This window comes from Sprattus sprattus, assembly GCF_963457725.1.
Source record: "Sprattus sprattus genome assembly, chromosome: 13".
Classification (NCBI taxonomy): domain Eukaryota; kingdom Metazoa; phylum Chordata; class Actinopteri; order Clupeiformes; family Clupeidae; genus Sprattus; species Sprattus sprattus.
In genome coordinates, this window is record NC_137911.1 from 31,320,824 (window position 1) to 31,333,323 (window position 12,500).

Consider the following 12,500-nt stretch of genomic DNA (forward strand, 5'->3'; position numbering starts at 1 on the left):
GGTGGTTGGTGCTGTTCTTACAGCTCGAGCTGAAACACACACGCACACGCACACACACACACACACACACACACACACACACACACACAGGTTAGGAGTGTCTGGATTACACACACACACACCTGGGTTGGCAGTATGTGGATGAAACACACAGATTGGTAAGGAGAGTCTGGTTGACAAGAGGCAGAGAGGAAGAGTGGGGGGAGGAAGGCACTGAACAGAATTCCACTGAAGTCAAAGAAAGATCGCCAGGGCAACCAGGAAGACACCTGAAGAGAAAGGAGGAGAGAGGGCACGAGAGGAGGAGAAAGGAGAGAAGATAACAGAGAAGAGGAGAAGAGAGCAGGGACAGAAGGAGAGAGGAGAGGAGAGAGGACAGGAGCGATGAGAGGAGTGTAGAGAGAATAGGAGAGAGGAGGGGAAATGAGAGGAGAAGAGAGGAGAGGAGAGATGAGAGGAGTGTAGAGAGAATAGGAGAGAGGAGAGACGAGGAGGGGAAATGAGAGGAGAGAAGAGGAGAGATGAGGAGAGATGAGAGAAGAGGAGAGATGAGGAGAGGAGAGGAGAGAGGAGAGGAGAGGAAAGGAGAGAAGAGTGGCGTCGAGATAGGAGCAGCACTCACCCACAGCTGAGGCAGAGAGGAGGAGAAAGGAGAGGAGAGGAGAGGAGAGGAGAGAGGAGGAGAGATGAGAGAAGAGGAGAGATGAGAGAAGAGGAGAGATGAGGAGAGGAGGAGGAGGGGACATTAGAGGATAGTGGAGTTGAGATAGGAGCAGCACTGACCCACAGATGAGGCAGAGAGGAGAGGAGAGGAGATGAGAGGAGAGGAGAGAGGAGGAGAGATGAGAGAAGAGGAGAGATGAGGAGAGATGAGAGAAGAGTGGCGTTGAGATAGGAGCAGCACTCACCCACAGCTCAGGCAGAGAGGAGAGGAGAGGAGAGAGGAGATGAGAGAAGAGGAGAGATGAGGAGAGATGAGAGAAGAGTGGCGTTGAGATAGGAGCAGCACTCACCCACAGCTCAGGCAGAGAGGAGAGGAGAGGAGAGAGGAGAGAAGAGGACATGAGAGGAGAGAGGAGAGATGAGGAGAGGACATTGGAGCAGCACTCACCCACAGCTGAGGCAGAGAGGAGAGGAGAGGAGAGAGGAGAGGAGAGGAGAGAGGAGAGGAGAGAAGAGGAGAGGACATTGGAGCAGCACTCACCCACAGCTGAGGCAGAGAGGAGAGGAGAGGAGAGAGGAGAGGAGAGGAGAGAGGAGAGGAGAGAAGAGGAGAGGACATTGGAGCAGCACTCACCCACAGCTGAGGCAGAGAGGAGAGGAGAGGAGAGAGGAGAGGAGAGGAGAGGAGAGAGGAGAGGAGAGAAGAGGAGAGGACATTGGAGCAGCACTCACCCACAGCTGAGGCAGAGAGGAGAGGAGAGGAGAGAGGAGAGGAGAGGAGAGAGGAGAGGAGAGAAGAGGAGAGGACATTGGAGCAGCACTCACCCACAGCTGAGGCAGAGAGGAGAGGAGATGAGGGGACATGAGAAGAGGAGAGAGGAGAGAAGAGGAGGGGACATTGGAGCAGCACTCATCCACAGCTGAGGCAGAGAGGAGAGGAGAGGAGAGGAGAGGACATGAGAGGAGAGGAGAGGACATTGGAGCAGCACTCACCCACAGCTGAGGCAGAGAGGAGAGGAGAGGAGAGAGGAGAGTGGAGGAGAGAGGAGAGTGGAGGAGAGGAGAGAGAAGAAAGGAGAGGAGAGGAGAGGAGAGGAGAGGACATGAGAGGAGAGGAGAGGAGAGAGGAGAGGAGAGGACATTGGAGCAGCACTCACCCACAGCTGAGGCAGAGAGGAGAGGAGAGGAGAGGACATGAGAGGAGAGGAGAGGAGAGAGGAGAGGAGAGGAGAGGACATTGGAGCAGCACTGACCCACAGCTGAGGCAGAGGCTGGAGCAGGTGAAGTACTCATCTGGGAAGAAGCAGCTGTGAGAGATGAGCTCGTCTGAGATCTCACCACTGAAGCGCTCGCTCAGAGCCTAGGACCAGAGAACAACACACACACACACACACACACACACACACACACACACACACACACACAGACACAGAGACACACACACACCACACACAGATACACACACACACAGAGACACACACACACACACAAATACACACACACACAGAGACACACACACACACAGAGACACACACACACACAGAGACACACACACACACACACACACACACACACACACACACACACACAAAGACACACACAAAGACACACACACACACACACACATTAACACTCCAATATTTTTGCAGAGGCACAACAGCGCTCTGTGTCTGTGTGTGTGTGTGTGTGTGTGAAAATTAGTTTTGACGTGATAACATTGAAGTTGTGGGCGTTCAGGGCTCTGTATATGACGAGAGGAGAGCGTGGGGAGCGTGTGGTGTGTGTGTGTGTGTGTGTGTGTGTGTGTGTGTGTGTGTGTGTGGTGTGTGTGTGGTGTGTGTGTGGTGTGTGTGTGTGTGTGTGTGTGTGTGTGTGTGTGTATGTGGTTACCTGCAGGGCTCTGTATATGACGAGGGGAGAGCGCGGGGAGCGTGTGGTGTGGCTCTCCAGCTGGCCTTCTAGAAGGTTCCGGAGGCTCCTGAAGTCCGTGGGCGGGGCGCTGGTGTGTGTGCCGCAGTAGCGCACGCAGCTGAAGGCCTCTGGGAAGCGACCCAGCTTATGGAAACGCTCCTGGAGCAGACGCTCCACAGGCTCAGACGACCGCTCTGGAGACAGAGGTGTGTGTGTGTGTGTGTGTGTTATACCACTGCTCTGCATAGGACAAACCACAGCCTTTACACACACACACACACACACTGCTGAAGAGTGTTTCTCTGAGCCAGTGTGAGGACCAAACAGCTTTTCCTTAAAGTTGCATTTTTATACAAATAACTTTTTGTCATATTTGCTCAAACTATCACTACTTCCTAAAAGTAGTACATGAGAAAGATCAGCCTCCTCAGGCCCCACCCAGTGCTCCTCAGGCCCCACCCAGTGCTCCTCTGGCCCCACCCAGTGCTCCTCAGGCCCCACCCAGTGCTCCTCTGGCCCCACCCAGTGCTCCTCTGGCCCCACCCAGTGCTCCTCTGGCCCCACCCAGTGCTCCTCTGGCCCCTCCCAGTGCTCCTCTGGCCCCTCCCAGTGCTCCTCAGGCCCCACCCAGTGCTCCTCTGGCCCCACCCAGTGCTCCTCAGGCCCCACCCAGTGCTCCTCTGACCCCACCCAGTGCCCTTAATGCCGTCACTACCGAATCAAATCAACCAATCACAGCCAGGAGGAGCAATGGCGGATAAACAACCAGCAGCAATGGACATCAACAATGACAAAGACAAGTACACAGAAGACAAGGAGGCTTAACAGAAAGAATTAAAGCAAGCCCGAGATAAAGAAGAGTAAACAACAGAACTGAGTAAACAACAGAACTGAGTAAACAACAGAACTGAGTAAACAACAGACGTCTGTGAGCAGTGAGGAGAAATGGTTCAGAAGCTTGAAAGCTCAGTAAAGGATCCCACCACAGAGACAGGAAGCCAGGCGCACACACACACACACACACACACACACACACACACACACACACACACACAGACACACATACACACATACACACACACACACACACACACACACACTTCAAGCCAGCACGGCCCCAGAAGGCTAAGATGGCGACAACAGAGGGAGTTGAAGGGCCTGAAAAGCGACGCCATGGTTGCTGTATTTCTGTTGGTCAGCTAATTATCAGGTTTGACTTGGGCGGAATGTCATTTTTCTGAAACTATGTAGCAAACATAACTTGCTACTTGGCCAGGCATGCTCATGTGTTTTGGAGGAGTCTGAAGGAAGGGGCTTGGGTGTCTTCGGTATATCATTTCAAAATCTATTTTACTCTTGCTGGTTTCTCCAGAATCACCTTCCCTAGCGTTAGCAGCAAGCACCTACAGAGACTATATTTACACACAAAAAGCAAAAGAAGATGGCTAAGTGCTGGACTCCCCATATACCGTCAGATCAATTTCAATGGAGAACATCAGAGGAATGACACAGCACTGTATAAATGTAATGCATATTTACATAATCAGGTTTCATACATGCATGTTTTCGTATCACACAACTTACACATGCTATGTAAACAGCACTGAACAGATGGATGTTCAATAGTGCTGATTTCATTACCATAACATAACAATCTAGTCCAGAAATAGAAAGGTATCATAATTTAACTAATTACATTTCCTGAGAAATCAATATGGCACCTCACAGACACCTCCCAGATGTTATCACTACTATTGGATTTAGGGCAAATTTACTGGAGCAAAAGGATTTTCCTAGGGTTAGTCCTCATACTGACCTGAATCACATTGAATAACTTTCCATTTCCTGTCTAGAGATACCGCCAAGACCACCATTACCACTTCATGACTTATTCAAAAACAACATAAAAAAAATAGTTAAAAAAAGGGAAGAAATAAAAAAGAATTATTTAAAACCAAATTTGAAAGCCCCTCTTAAGGATCTCTAATTGAAACCCCTATTAAGGATCTCTAATTGAAACCCCTAATTGAAAGCCCCTTTAAAGGATCTCTAATTGAAACCCCTATTTGAAAGCCCCTTTAAAGGATCTCTAATTGAAACCCCTACTTGAAAGCCCCTTTAAAGGATAATTGAAAGCCATTTTTGAAACCCCCTTTAAAGGATCTCTAATTGAAAGCCCCATTAAAGGATCTCTAATTGAAAGCCCCATTAAAGGATCTCTAATTGAAATCCCTATTTGAAAGCCCCTTTAAAGGATCTCTAATTGAAAGCCCCATTAAAGGATCTCTAATTGAAAGTCCTATTTAAAGGATCTCTAATTGAAAGCCCCATTTAAAGGATCTCTAATTGAAAGCCCCATTAAAGGATCTCTTATTGAAACCCCCATTAAAGGATCTCTAATTGAAAGCCCTATTTGAGAGCCCCTCCCTGACTGACCGGAGCCGAGCAGCGAGGTGTGGACGGTCTCGTGGAAGATGATGACGGAGGGGCCCAGAGTGGAGAGGGGGACGTCCAGCCCGAAGCGCGCGGCGGTGGCCTTCAGCTCCTTGGTGAAGTACTTCAGGTAGGCCTCCGAGGCGTCTCCCAGGAAACGGAAGAGGTCGTCGTGGAGACGGTCGGCGTGGGTGCGGTAGATGATGAGGTCGGAGATGGCCAGCACCTTGAGCAGCAGCCGCGTGCGCTGGCCCTGGTTGGAGCTGTTGCTCTGGAGACCCTCGGTGTCGATCACCACCATGCGGTGGGCCGGGTCGAAGGCCACCCACACGCCCACGGTGCAGGACTCCTGGGTGGGGGACGTCTTGAACACCTCAAAGTCAAAGTCAAAGTGTGTTTATTATTGCATGTACCAAATTGCTTCAGCACAGCAAAATTCTTATGACTTGGCAAGCATCATTCATCTACGCAGTAGACGTCATACAAATAACTTAAACCAAAAAAATAACATTAAACTCTATAAACACTATGACAATAAAACATATAAAAATGTAACATTAAGATACAACAATTTAAAGAACAACATATATTATAACAATATAACATATAACATATACCATTAACAGTCAACAGTTACAGTACAGTAGAAGGGCTAGCAGCAGTTTAAGTGTGAGAATAAGTTAAAAAGAAATGTTAAGAATAAGTTAAAAGTTTTTAAAAATTGTGCAAATATATATACCTCCCTCCCCTGGAAGAAGGTGTGGTTGAGGGTGTGGGACTTGCCCTCGCCGATGTTCCCGAAGATGGACACCACTTTGAGAAGCTCTTCCGGGTGGCAGTCCAGCCTCTTCACAAACTCCTCCTCACTCTGGATCTGGACAACACACACAGACACACACACACACACACACACACACACACACACAGACACACAGACACACAGACACACAGACACACAGACACACAGACACACACACACACACAGAGAGACACAGACACAGACAAACACACACACACACACACAAGATGGAGTTAAAACAGACATCATACAACAGGCCAGCAGATGGAGTTCAAACAGACATCATACAACAGGCCAGCAGATGGAGTTCAAACAGACATCATACAACAGGCCAGCAGCAAGATGGAGTTCAAACAGACATCATACAACAGGCCAGCAGCAAGATGGAGTTCAAACAGACATCATACAACAGGCCAGCAGCAAGATGGAGTTAAAACAGACATCATACAACAGGCCAGCAGATGGAGTTCAAACAGACATCATACAACAGGCCAGCAGATGAATGGGGGATGCAGAAGACTTTACAGTGATTCTGTGCTAGACAGGTCGACAGTCAACAGGATAAGGACAGTTCATCTATATACTGTATATATTATATTATTATATATATCCTATATAGTAAGTGATTCTGTGCTAGATAGGCTGACAGACAACAGGCTAAGGATGGTTCATTTTAAAGTGATTCTGTTAGATTTGGTTCAAAGCCTCATACAACACCTAAACAAAACAGGTACAAACAAAGCCTTTCTTAGGACTCAAAACGAGGGTTGAATCTGGCTTCGTAACATCAGAATAGCTTCTTCTTCTTCTGGGAAATAAAACTTGACAGCCGACCTCCCACGTTAAATAGGGAGATACCACAGGGGCTCAGGAAACACTGAGTTTGTCAGAAATGTTGATCTGGTGGAAAAGAGGGCAAACTTAACGTGCCTATGGACAGTTTGATTACTGAGCAGTGCACACACAGCGAGACTATGGTAAATATACTATACTATCGGCCTAATGTGGATCCTTTTTCATCTGCTCTGTTACTAAAGACTAAACTACAAGCACAAATAACACATTTCAAAGAGGGTCTCTGTAGGTTTAATCTTGTGGACCACTCAATTGTTGAGAGATTGTTTTCATTACAATACAACGTACTTCTGGATCGCTGACATCTGAAACACCAAGAGCTGTGTGTTTACCTGCACCTCCTCGCACACACACACACACACACACACACACACACACACACACACACCAAGAGCCGTGTGTTTACCTGCACCTCCTCGTTCTCGTCCACCAGCAGGAAGCTCGTCACCTTCTCCAGGAGTGCTTCCTGCTGGGCCTTGGCCAGATCCTGCCCACCGCCACCGCCGCTGCTGACGCTCGTCTGCCCGCTGCTGTGCTGCTGGGCACTCCTGGGCGGCGGGTAGTGGGTGAGCGGGTGCTTCTTCTTACCCCCTCCGCTGTGGGTGCGTTTCTGGCACTCCTGGCAGAGGTTAGTCTTACAGGTCTGGCAGCGGACGACGGACAGGTTGCGCTTGCCGCCGCCGCTCCCTCCCGAGCCACCGCCCTTCCCGCCGTTGCTGCCCCCCTTGCAGCTGTCGCAGCCTGGCACGTGCCCGGGGCCTACGGGCACACGCTGGTGGTCTCGGAGTCGCTCCTGCTGGTGAACCTCCAGCTCGCAGAGGGAGCACTGCAGACTGGCGCAGTCATGGCACTCAAACACAGCCTCCTCCGAGCCGTCACACACATACTTCTCCTGGCACACTAGACTGGCGGTGTTGACTCCTTTTTCCTGTGAAGGAGCATGACTGCTCATTGTATCTCAAAGCTGCTTCCTTTCAGTGTATCTGGGCTAGGCTGGCACCAGGAGGTATGAATAAAATGCTAAGCAGCCGATGCTAAACTCAGAATACAGGTCTGTTAAGGCTTGATATGTTTTTGGTGATGTTGGTTAATAGCTGTGTTATGACTAAGTTACTTAGACAGACTTTACTGATTGTTAAGTCCCTTCAGCATTTGGCTACTCAAACACAACGTATGCAAAGTGAGTTCTGAACTTAGTTTTTCCGATTTCCACCCACAATTTATTAGTGTTATGAATAAATCCAATATGAAAACGTCACGTCAAGCACCATTCACCATGCATTACAAAAATATGAATGACACGAACGGTTTGAATCTAAATGTCAATGTGATATTTTTCAAAAACCGTTATACCAACACTCAAATATGATCAGACTTTATGCCTCTAAGAACCCACTTGAACAGTTTATTAGTTACCTGGATAGAATTTGATTGCACTTAGATATGCTCTCGATAGCTTAGTTAATAGCTAACAAAACACAACACTAACATAGCGAACAGCCGAAGTTGCACAAACTCTAAAACCACACAGACGCATCTATCTTGTAAAATAACTTGGCTGACGCAGAGGAATAACGGATAGCTGCCTTAAAGGTAAACACTCTCTGAAGCATTATACCAACATAAGATATTTGACTAGCGCTGCTAACGATGCTACGAGGGTTGGTCTGCCAGCAAAGCAAAAACCCAACTCAAAATCATTGCTTGTTCACAAACCCCGACTGATAACTGAATATGTAACCCTAGTATTTACATTCACGAACAAAATGTACAGATTTCCACCGGATGATTAAATTAACATGACGGAGAAATGACAGAACAAGGTTGCATCCTAAACAGCCTGATATCCAGTGTAACAGGTTATAATAACAAATTGCAGGCTTAGAAAATGTTATATAGCATTGGCTTGTTATATCATCCTGTGCTCTCGTGTCTTTAAAATAAGCAAAGACACCGTAGTTAAACAAGTGGTCATTCAGCTATGCTAGCTGGTAAACAATCCAAGTAGCTAGATAGCTAGGCTAACTCTCCTTTTGATACCGATGACTTGGCTATTGATAAAGGTTTCAAACTAGCCAGCAAGCTGTAACATCCCGCTCGCTTCTGTTCGCCAGAGAGAAGTTAAAAGTAACCGACGTCTTTCAGAAACGCTCACTGTACCAACGGATACAAAAGTTTTTTCACAGAAAGGCGTCTTGTAAAATCGGAGATTACGCTACTACTCTTTTGATTGTTGCCCTCCTGTGTTGTTGTGCCAGTAGAGTCAGATCAGCTGATCTGCTTTTTTGAGTCGTAGGTTGAAGGTTCAAGAACAGCCAATCAGGAAGCTCCATTTGCACACTGGGAGGGTGCATTCATAAACATAACGTTGAATGGGCGGAGTCCAACAACTTTGGCTGTGTTCTTCATGATGTCCGTGACTTCTGTAACTATCTGTCTATGCTAGCGCCCAATCCATAAACATAGAAATGATATGTCTATTGCCCAATTCTACTCACGGACTCACAGCACATTCTCGCTAAATTGCTGAGGGCTTCTCTGTGTTCATTACGCCATAGACATGTAGATGTGTATGTCTATGCACTACGCCGTAGCCTGACTGCACCTCCCAAGAAAAGTAATAGTCGCTGCGACGCAGACCACAACGACTGTAATTGGTGTTAATAAACGAACTACTCTGGTGTGAATTGTTGACAACTGTTTACTTAGCTAGCTAGCTGTCTACTTTAATGGTTAGTTGGCAGATGCCTCGCAAATCAACCCGGACGTATTTTTTGGTTACAATAACGGGGTTATCAGATTACACATTGTCTATTTCTTTGTAACTTTAACTGAATCTGAGCGAAAAAGGCCAAACTAATTTCATATATGGACAAACACGGTCGTCTATAGAGATTGATCCGGAGTTTGTTTATTTATTTTTTCCCACTTAGCGGTTTGCTGGTGAATTGCAGAGCTACGCAGACATACTAGCTCACAAGTATATGACGGCTAGGCCATTTGCGTAAACTACGTCGTAGGTTCTGCGTAGATTCTTTGCTATTCTAAGATTGGATATAAGGTTTCTTCCTGTTTGGCGGCTTCAACACATCAATATAGAGTGTTTTTGCAGTATTCAAATTACACAATATTTTGTTAGGCAACCCAGTTGTCCATCTGATAACTTCTGTCTATCTAATGACTTTTGTGAGGGCTAATCTGAAGATCCTCTGAAGCAAATTAGGTGAAATTGGGATAAGATTTGTGGCTTGAGAAATCTTTTTAAACCTTTTTTCAAGGCAAACATATCAATGGTATATTTCTATGTAAACTAAATATATTATATGTATTATGTATGAATTATATAGGTTAAGATTATATTTCTGATATTTCATACCCCTCTGAACAGCTGACTCACAGTACATCATGAGTTAAGCTGATGATTGGAGAAAGGCCCTTTACATTCTGCTTCTGTCCTTTCTGATAGACAGACAGCTGTTCAAATAACACACACACACACACACACACACACAATAAGACAGACAGCTGTTCTGGCCCTTATGTCATTCAAATAACTCACACACAGACAATAAGTTGACAAGTTTGTTGATGTCCAAATATTTATTTGGTGCTTTTGTCGTAATACCATGTGCTGAGACCTTACAGTCACCTCTCTGATTAAATAACTAAAAGCCTGAAAGGCCCCAGGTGTTACATGCATAGTAAAGTGCCCATACTATCATATGTGCTCTGACATACTGAAAATATACAGTTTGAAAACCAGACAGCTCATCTAGAACATAGCAGTCAGGAGGTTAACAGTTGATAATATTCATACGATATCAATATGTACAGTATGTTTCAACAGCTTTCCCCTCAAAACTCTCCGGATCCATATTTCTCTGTATGGACCAAGTGATGCAAGTCTTTCTCTGGCAGTGTGTGACAGCCCAGCCCAGCATAAACACACACACACTACCATCTCTGTCCGCCATAAACACACACACTCCCATCTCTGTCCCCCCGCAGACTTAGGCTGGACAAGCGGCATGGAGGTGATTCAAACCCTTCACAGAACTTTTAGGGGTTTAAAAAAAAAAAGTTGTTTGGCAAAGCATTAAAGGTTTCCTCTTGGAACTCTCTGTGAAACTCTTTCATCAATCAGCGTTAGCAGAGAACGTCTCAAGAACTTAAACAGCCTCCTTCTAGAACCTGTAATGGTTCTCTGGCTCAGCCACGTGGAATGAATCGTGTAGGTGAAATTTAAAACCGTATAGGTTCAATTTAGAATTGTTCTTCTCAATACCCAGTGCAAGCTACGATGAGACCGCCGTCTGCTCCAACACCTCCCCTTGGCGCTCCCTTTAATGTCCTCTAAACGTACACGACGTACACAAAACAGTTTAAGCTGTCGTGTTACTTTTTAGTAATCAGAATCGGATTCAGATTTATTGTCAAGTAGGTATACGCCTACCTGAATTTTGCTCTGGTGTATAGGTGCATACAGTAAACATAACTGTTTTGACCAACAGTTTTATAGCAAAATAAATGGATTGATTGATTGGTTTATTGACAACACATCAGCTTTTTCCTTTACAGGAGCACTGTTCTTCCTGTGGTCAAAAATAGCAAAATAAATATTGTAAAGGAGTAAATACACATGGGTAGGTGTGAGAAGAAGAACCTTCCAATGTTGCTCTGTGGTGAAGAAGTCAGGTTGACTCCTGCTTGTCCGTGTATCTGAGTTCAAATCCAGATTGTGTATCGGGCTCAATGGAAGCAGCTGAGATCTCTTGAGAGATGTAGATGAAAGGTGCTTACTTTGGTGTGTGTGTGTGTGTGTGTGTGTGTGTTTGGTGTGCTAAACTGGTTGTCTTTGGAGAAATCAAAGATGCTCGTGGTCACAGACAACACAGGAGGCCTCCTCGGATAAGAGCTGCTTTGGGATTGAGTCTGTCATGTGAACGACACAGAGTGGGGAACCCAGACACAGTGTCAATACACACACACACACACACACACACACACAATAAGATCAATACACTCATCTGAGAAGGATGTTGTTATTTCCCCTAAATGTGCAGACACCATCACACAGAGAATCGAGCATTAATAGTAACCTGGCATTACTTAACAATCTCTGATAATGTGCTTGATTCAAAATACTTCATGTGGCTATGATACAGGTTTTAAAAACTGACATCAGAAATATTGCTCAAAAACAGAAAAAAAAACATCTTTTCATATTACACCATAATATTGTGTCCTTCACCATGTTGATAGTAGTGTACTTCAGCTGGCCAATGAAATGATAGCAACAAACATTTTCACAATCATGCAACCGAACATTTTCATTTGATGTCATGAAGTGTCTGTAACCTAAGTAAACCACAGTCTTCACTCAGTGTAGTGAACAGATGGGTTCTTAGAGGAGAAGCTGTGTCTTCATAGGGTTGATTAAGTTGCATGTTGAGCTCCAGCCACTGTTGCATCAGTACTAACAGATTGATCAAATAGTAATCAATTCTAGGCTGTGACTTCTAAAGCGTTTGGCATACCTCTGTGGACACGGTATACGGTCTCCGCACAGTGGGGATGATTCACACACACACACACTCACACACACACACACACACACACACACACACACACACACACACACACACACACACATCCGCACAGTGGGGATGATGCAAATGTTGTCATCCGCACATCCGCACATGCAGTGGTCCCTGGAGAAGTGGGTATACTCTTAATTTTTTTAAGCAGCCCATACAGCACATGATAAACGCCCTGTTTTGAGAACTGGGTATATACGCAATGCTGACTGAAAAAATAAGTGGGTGTACTCCGTATACCT

The 12,500-nt window shown here is 46.0% G+C and overlaps 1 protein-coding gene across 1 annotated transcript in view; it reads right to left on the reverse strand.

Annotated features, from left to right (window-relative positions):
• LOC308374255 (zinc finger FYVE domain-containing protein 1-like) overlaps positions 1–8,884 on the reverse strand; it is a 21,792-nt gene extending 12,908 nt beyond the window's left edge. Inside the window, exons 1-6 of the mRNA XM_080849993.1 lie at positions 7,068–8,884; positions 5,747–5,881; positions 5,011–5,380; positions 2,554–2,768; positions 1,917–2,023; positions 1–29 (exon numbers count right to left, since the gene is read on the reverse strand). The exon at positions 1–29 is cut by the window's left edge and continues 80 nt beyond it. Of these exons, the coding sequence (XP_080706119.1) occupies positions 1–29; positions 1,917–2,023; positions 2,554–2,768; positions 5,011–5,380; positions 5,747–5,881; positions 7,068–7,613 (1,402 nt within the window). The 5' untranslated portion in view covers positions 7,614–8,884. The remainder of the gene's footprint in view (positions 30–1,916; positions 2,024–2,553; positions 2,769–5,010; positions 5,381–5,746; positions 5,882–7,067) is intronic.
• Between the last annotated feature and the right edge of the window lie 3,616 nt (positions 8,885–12,500).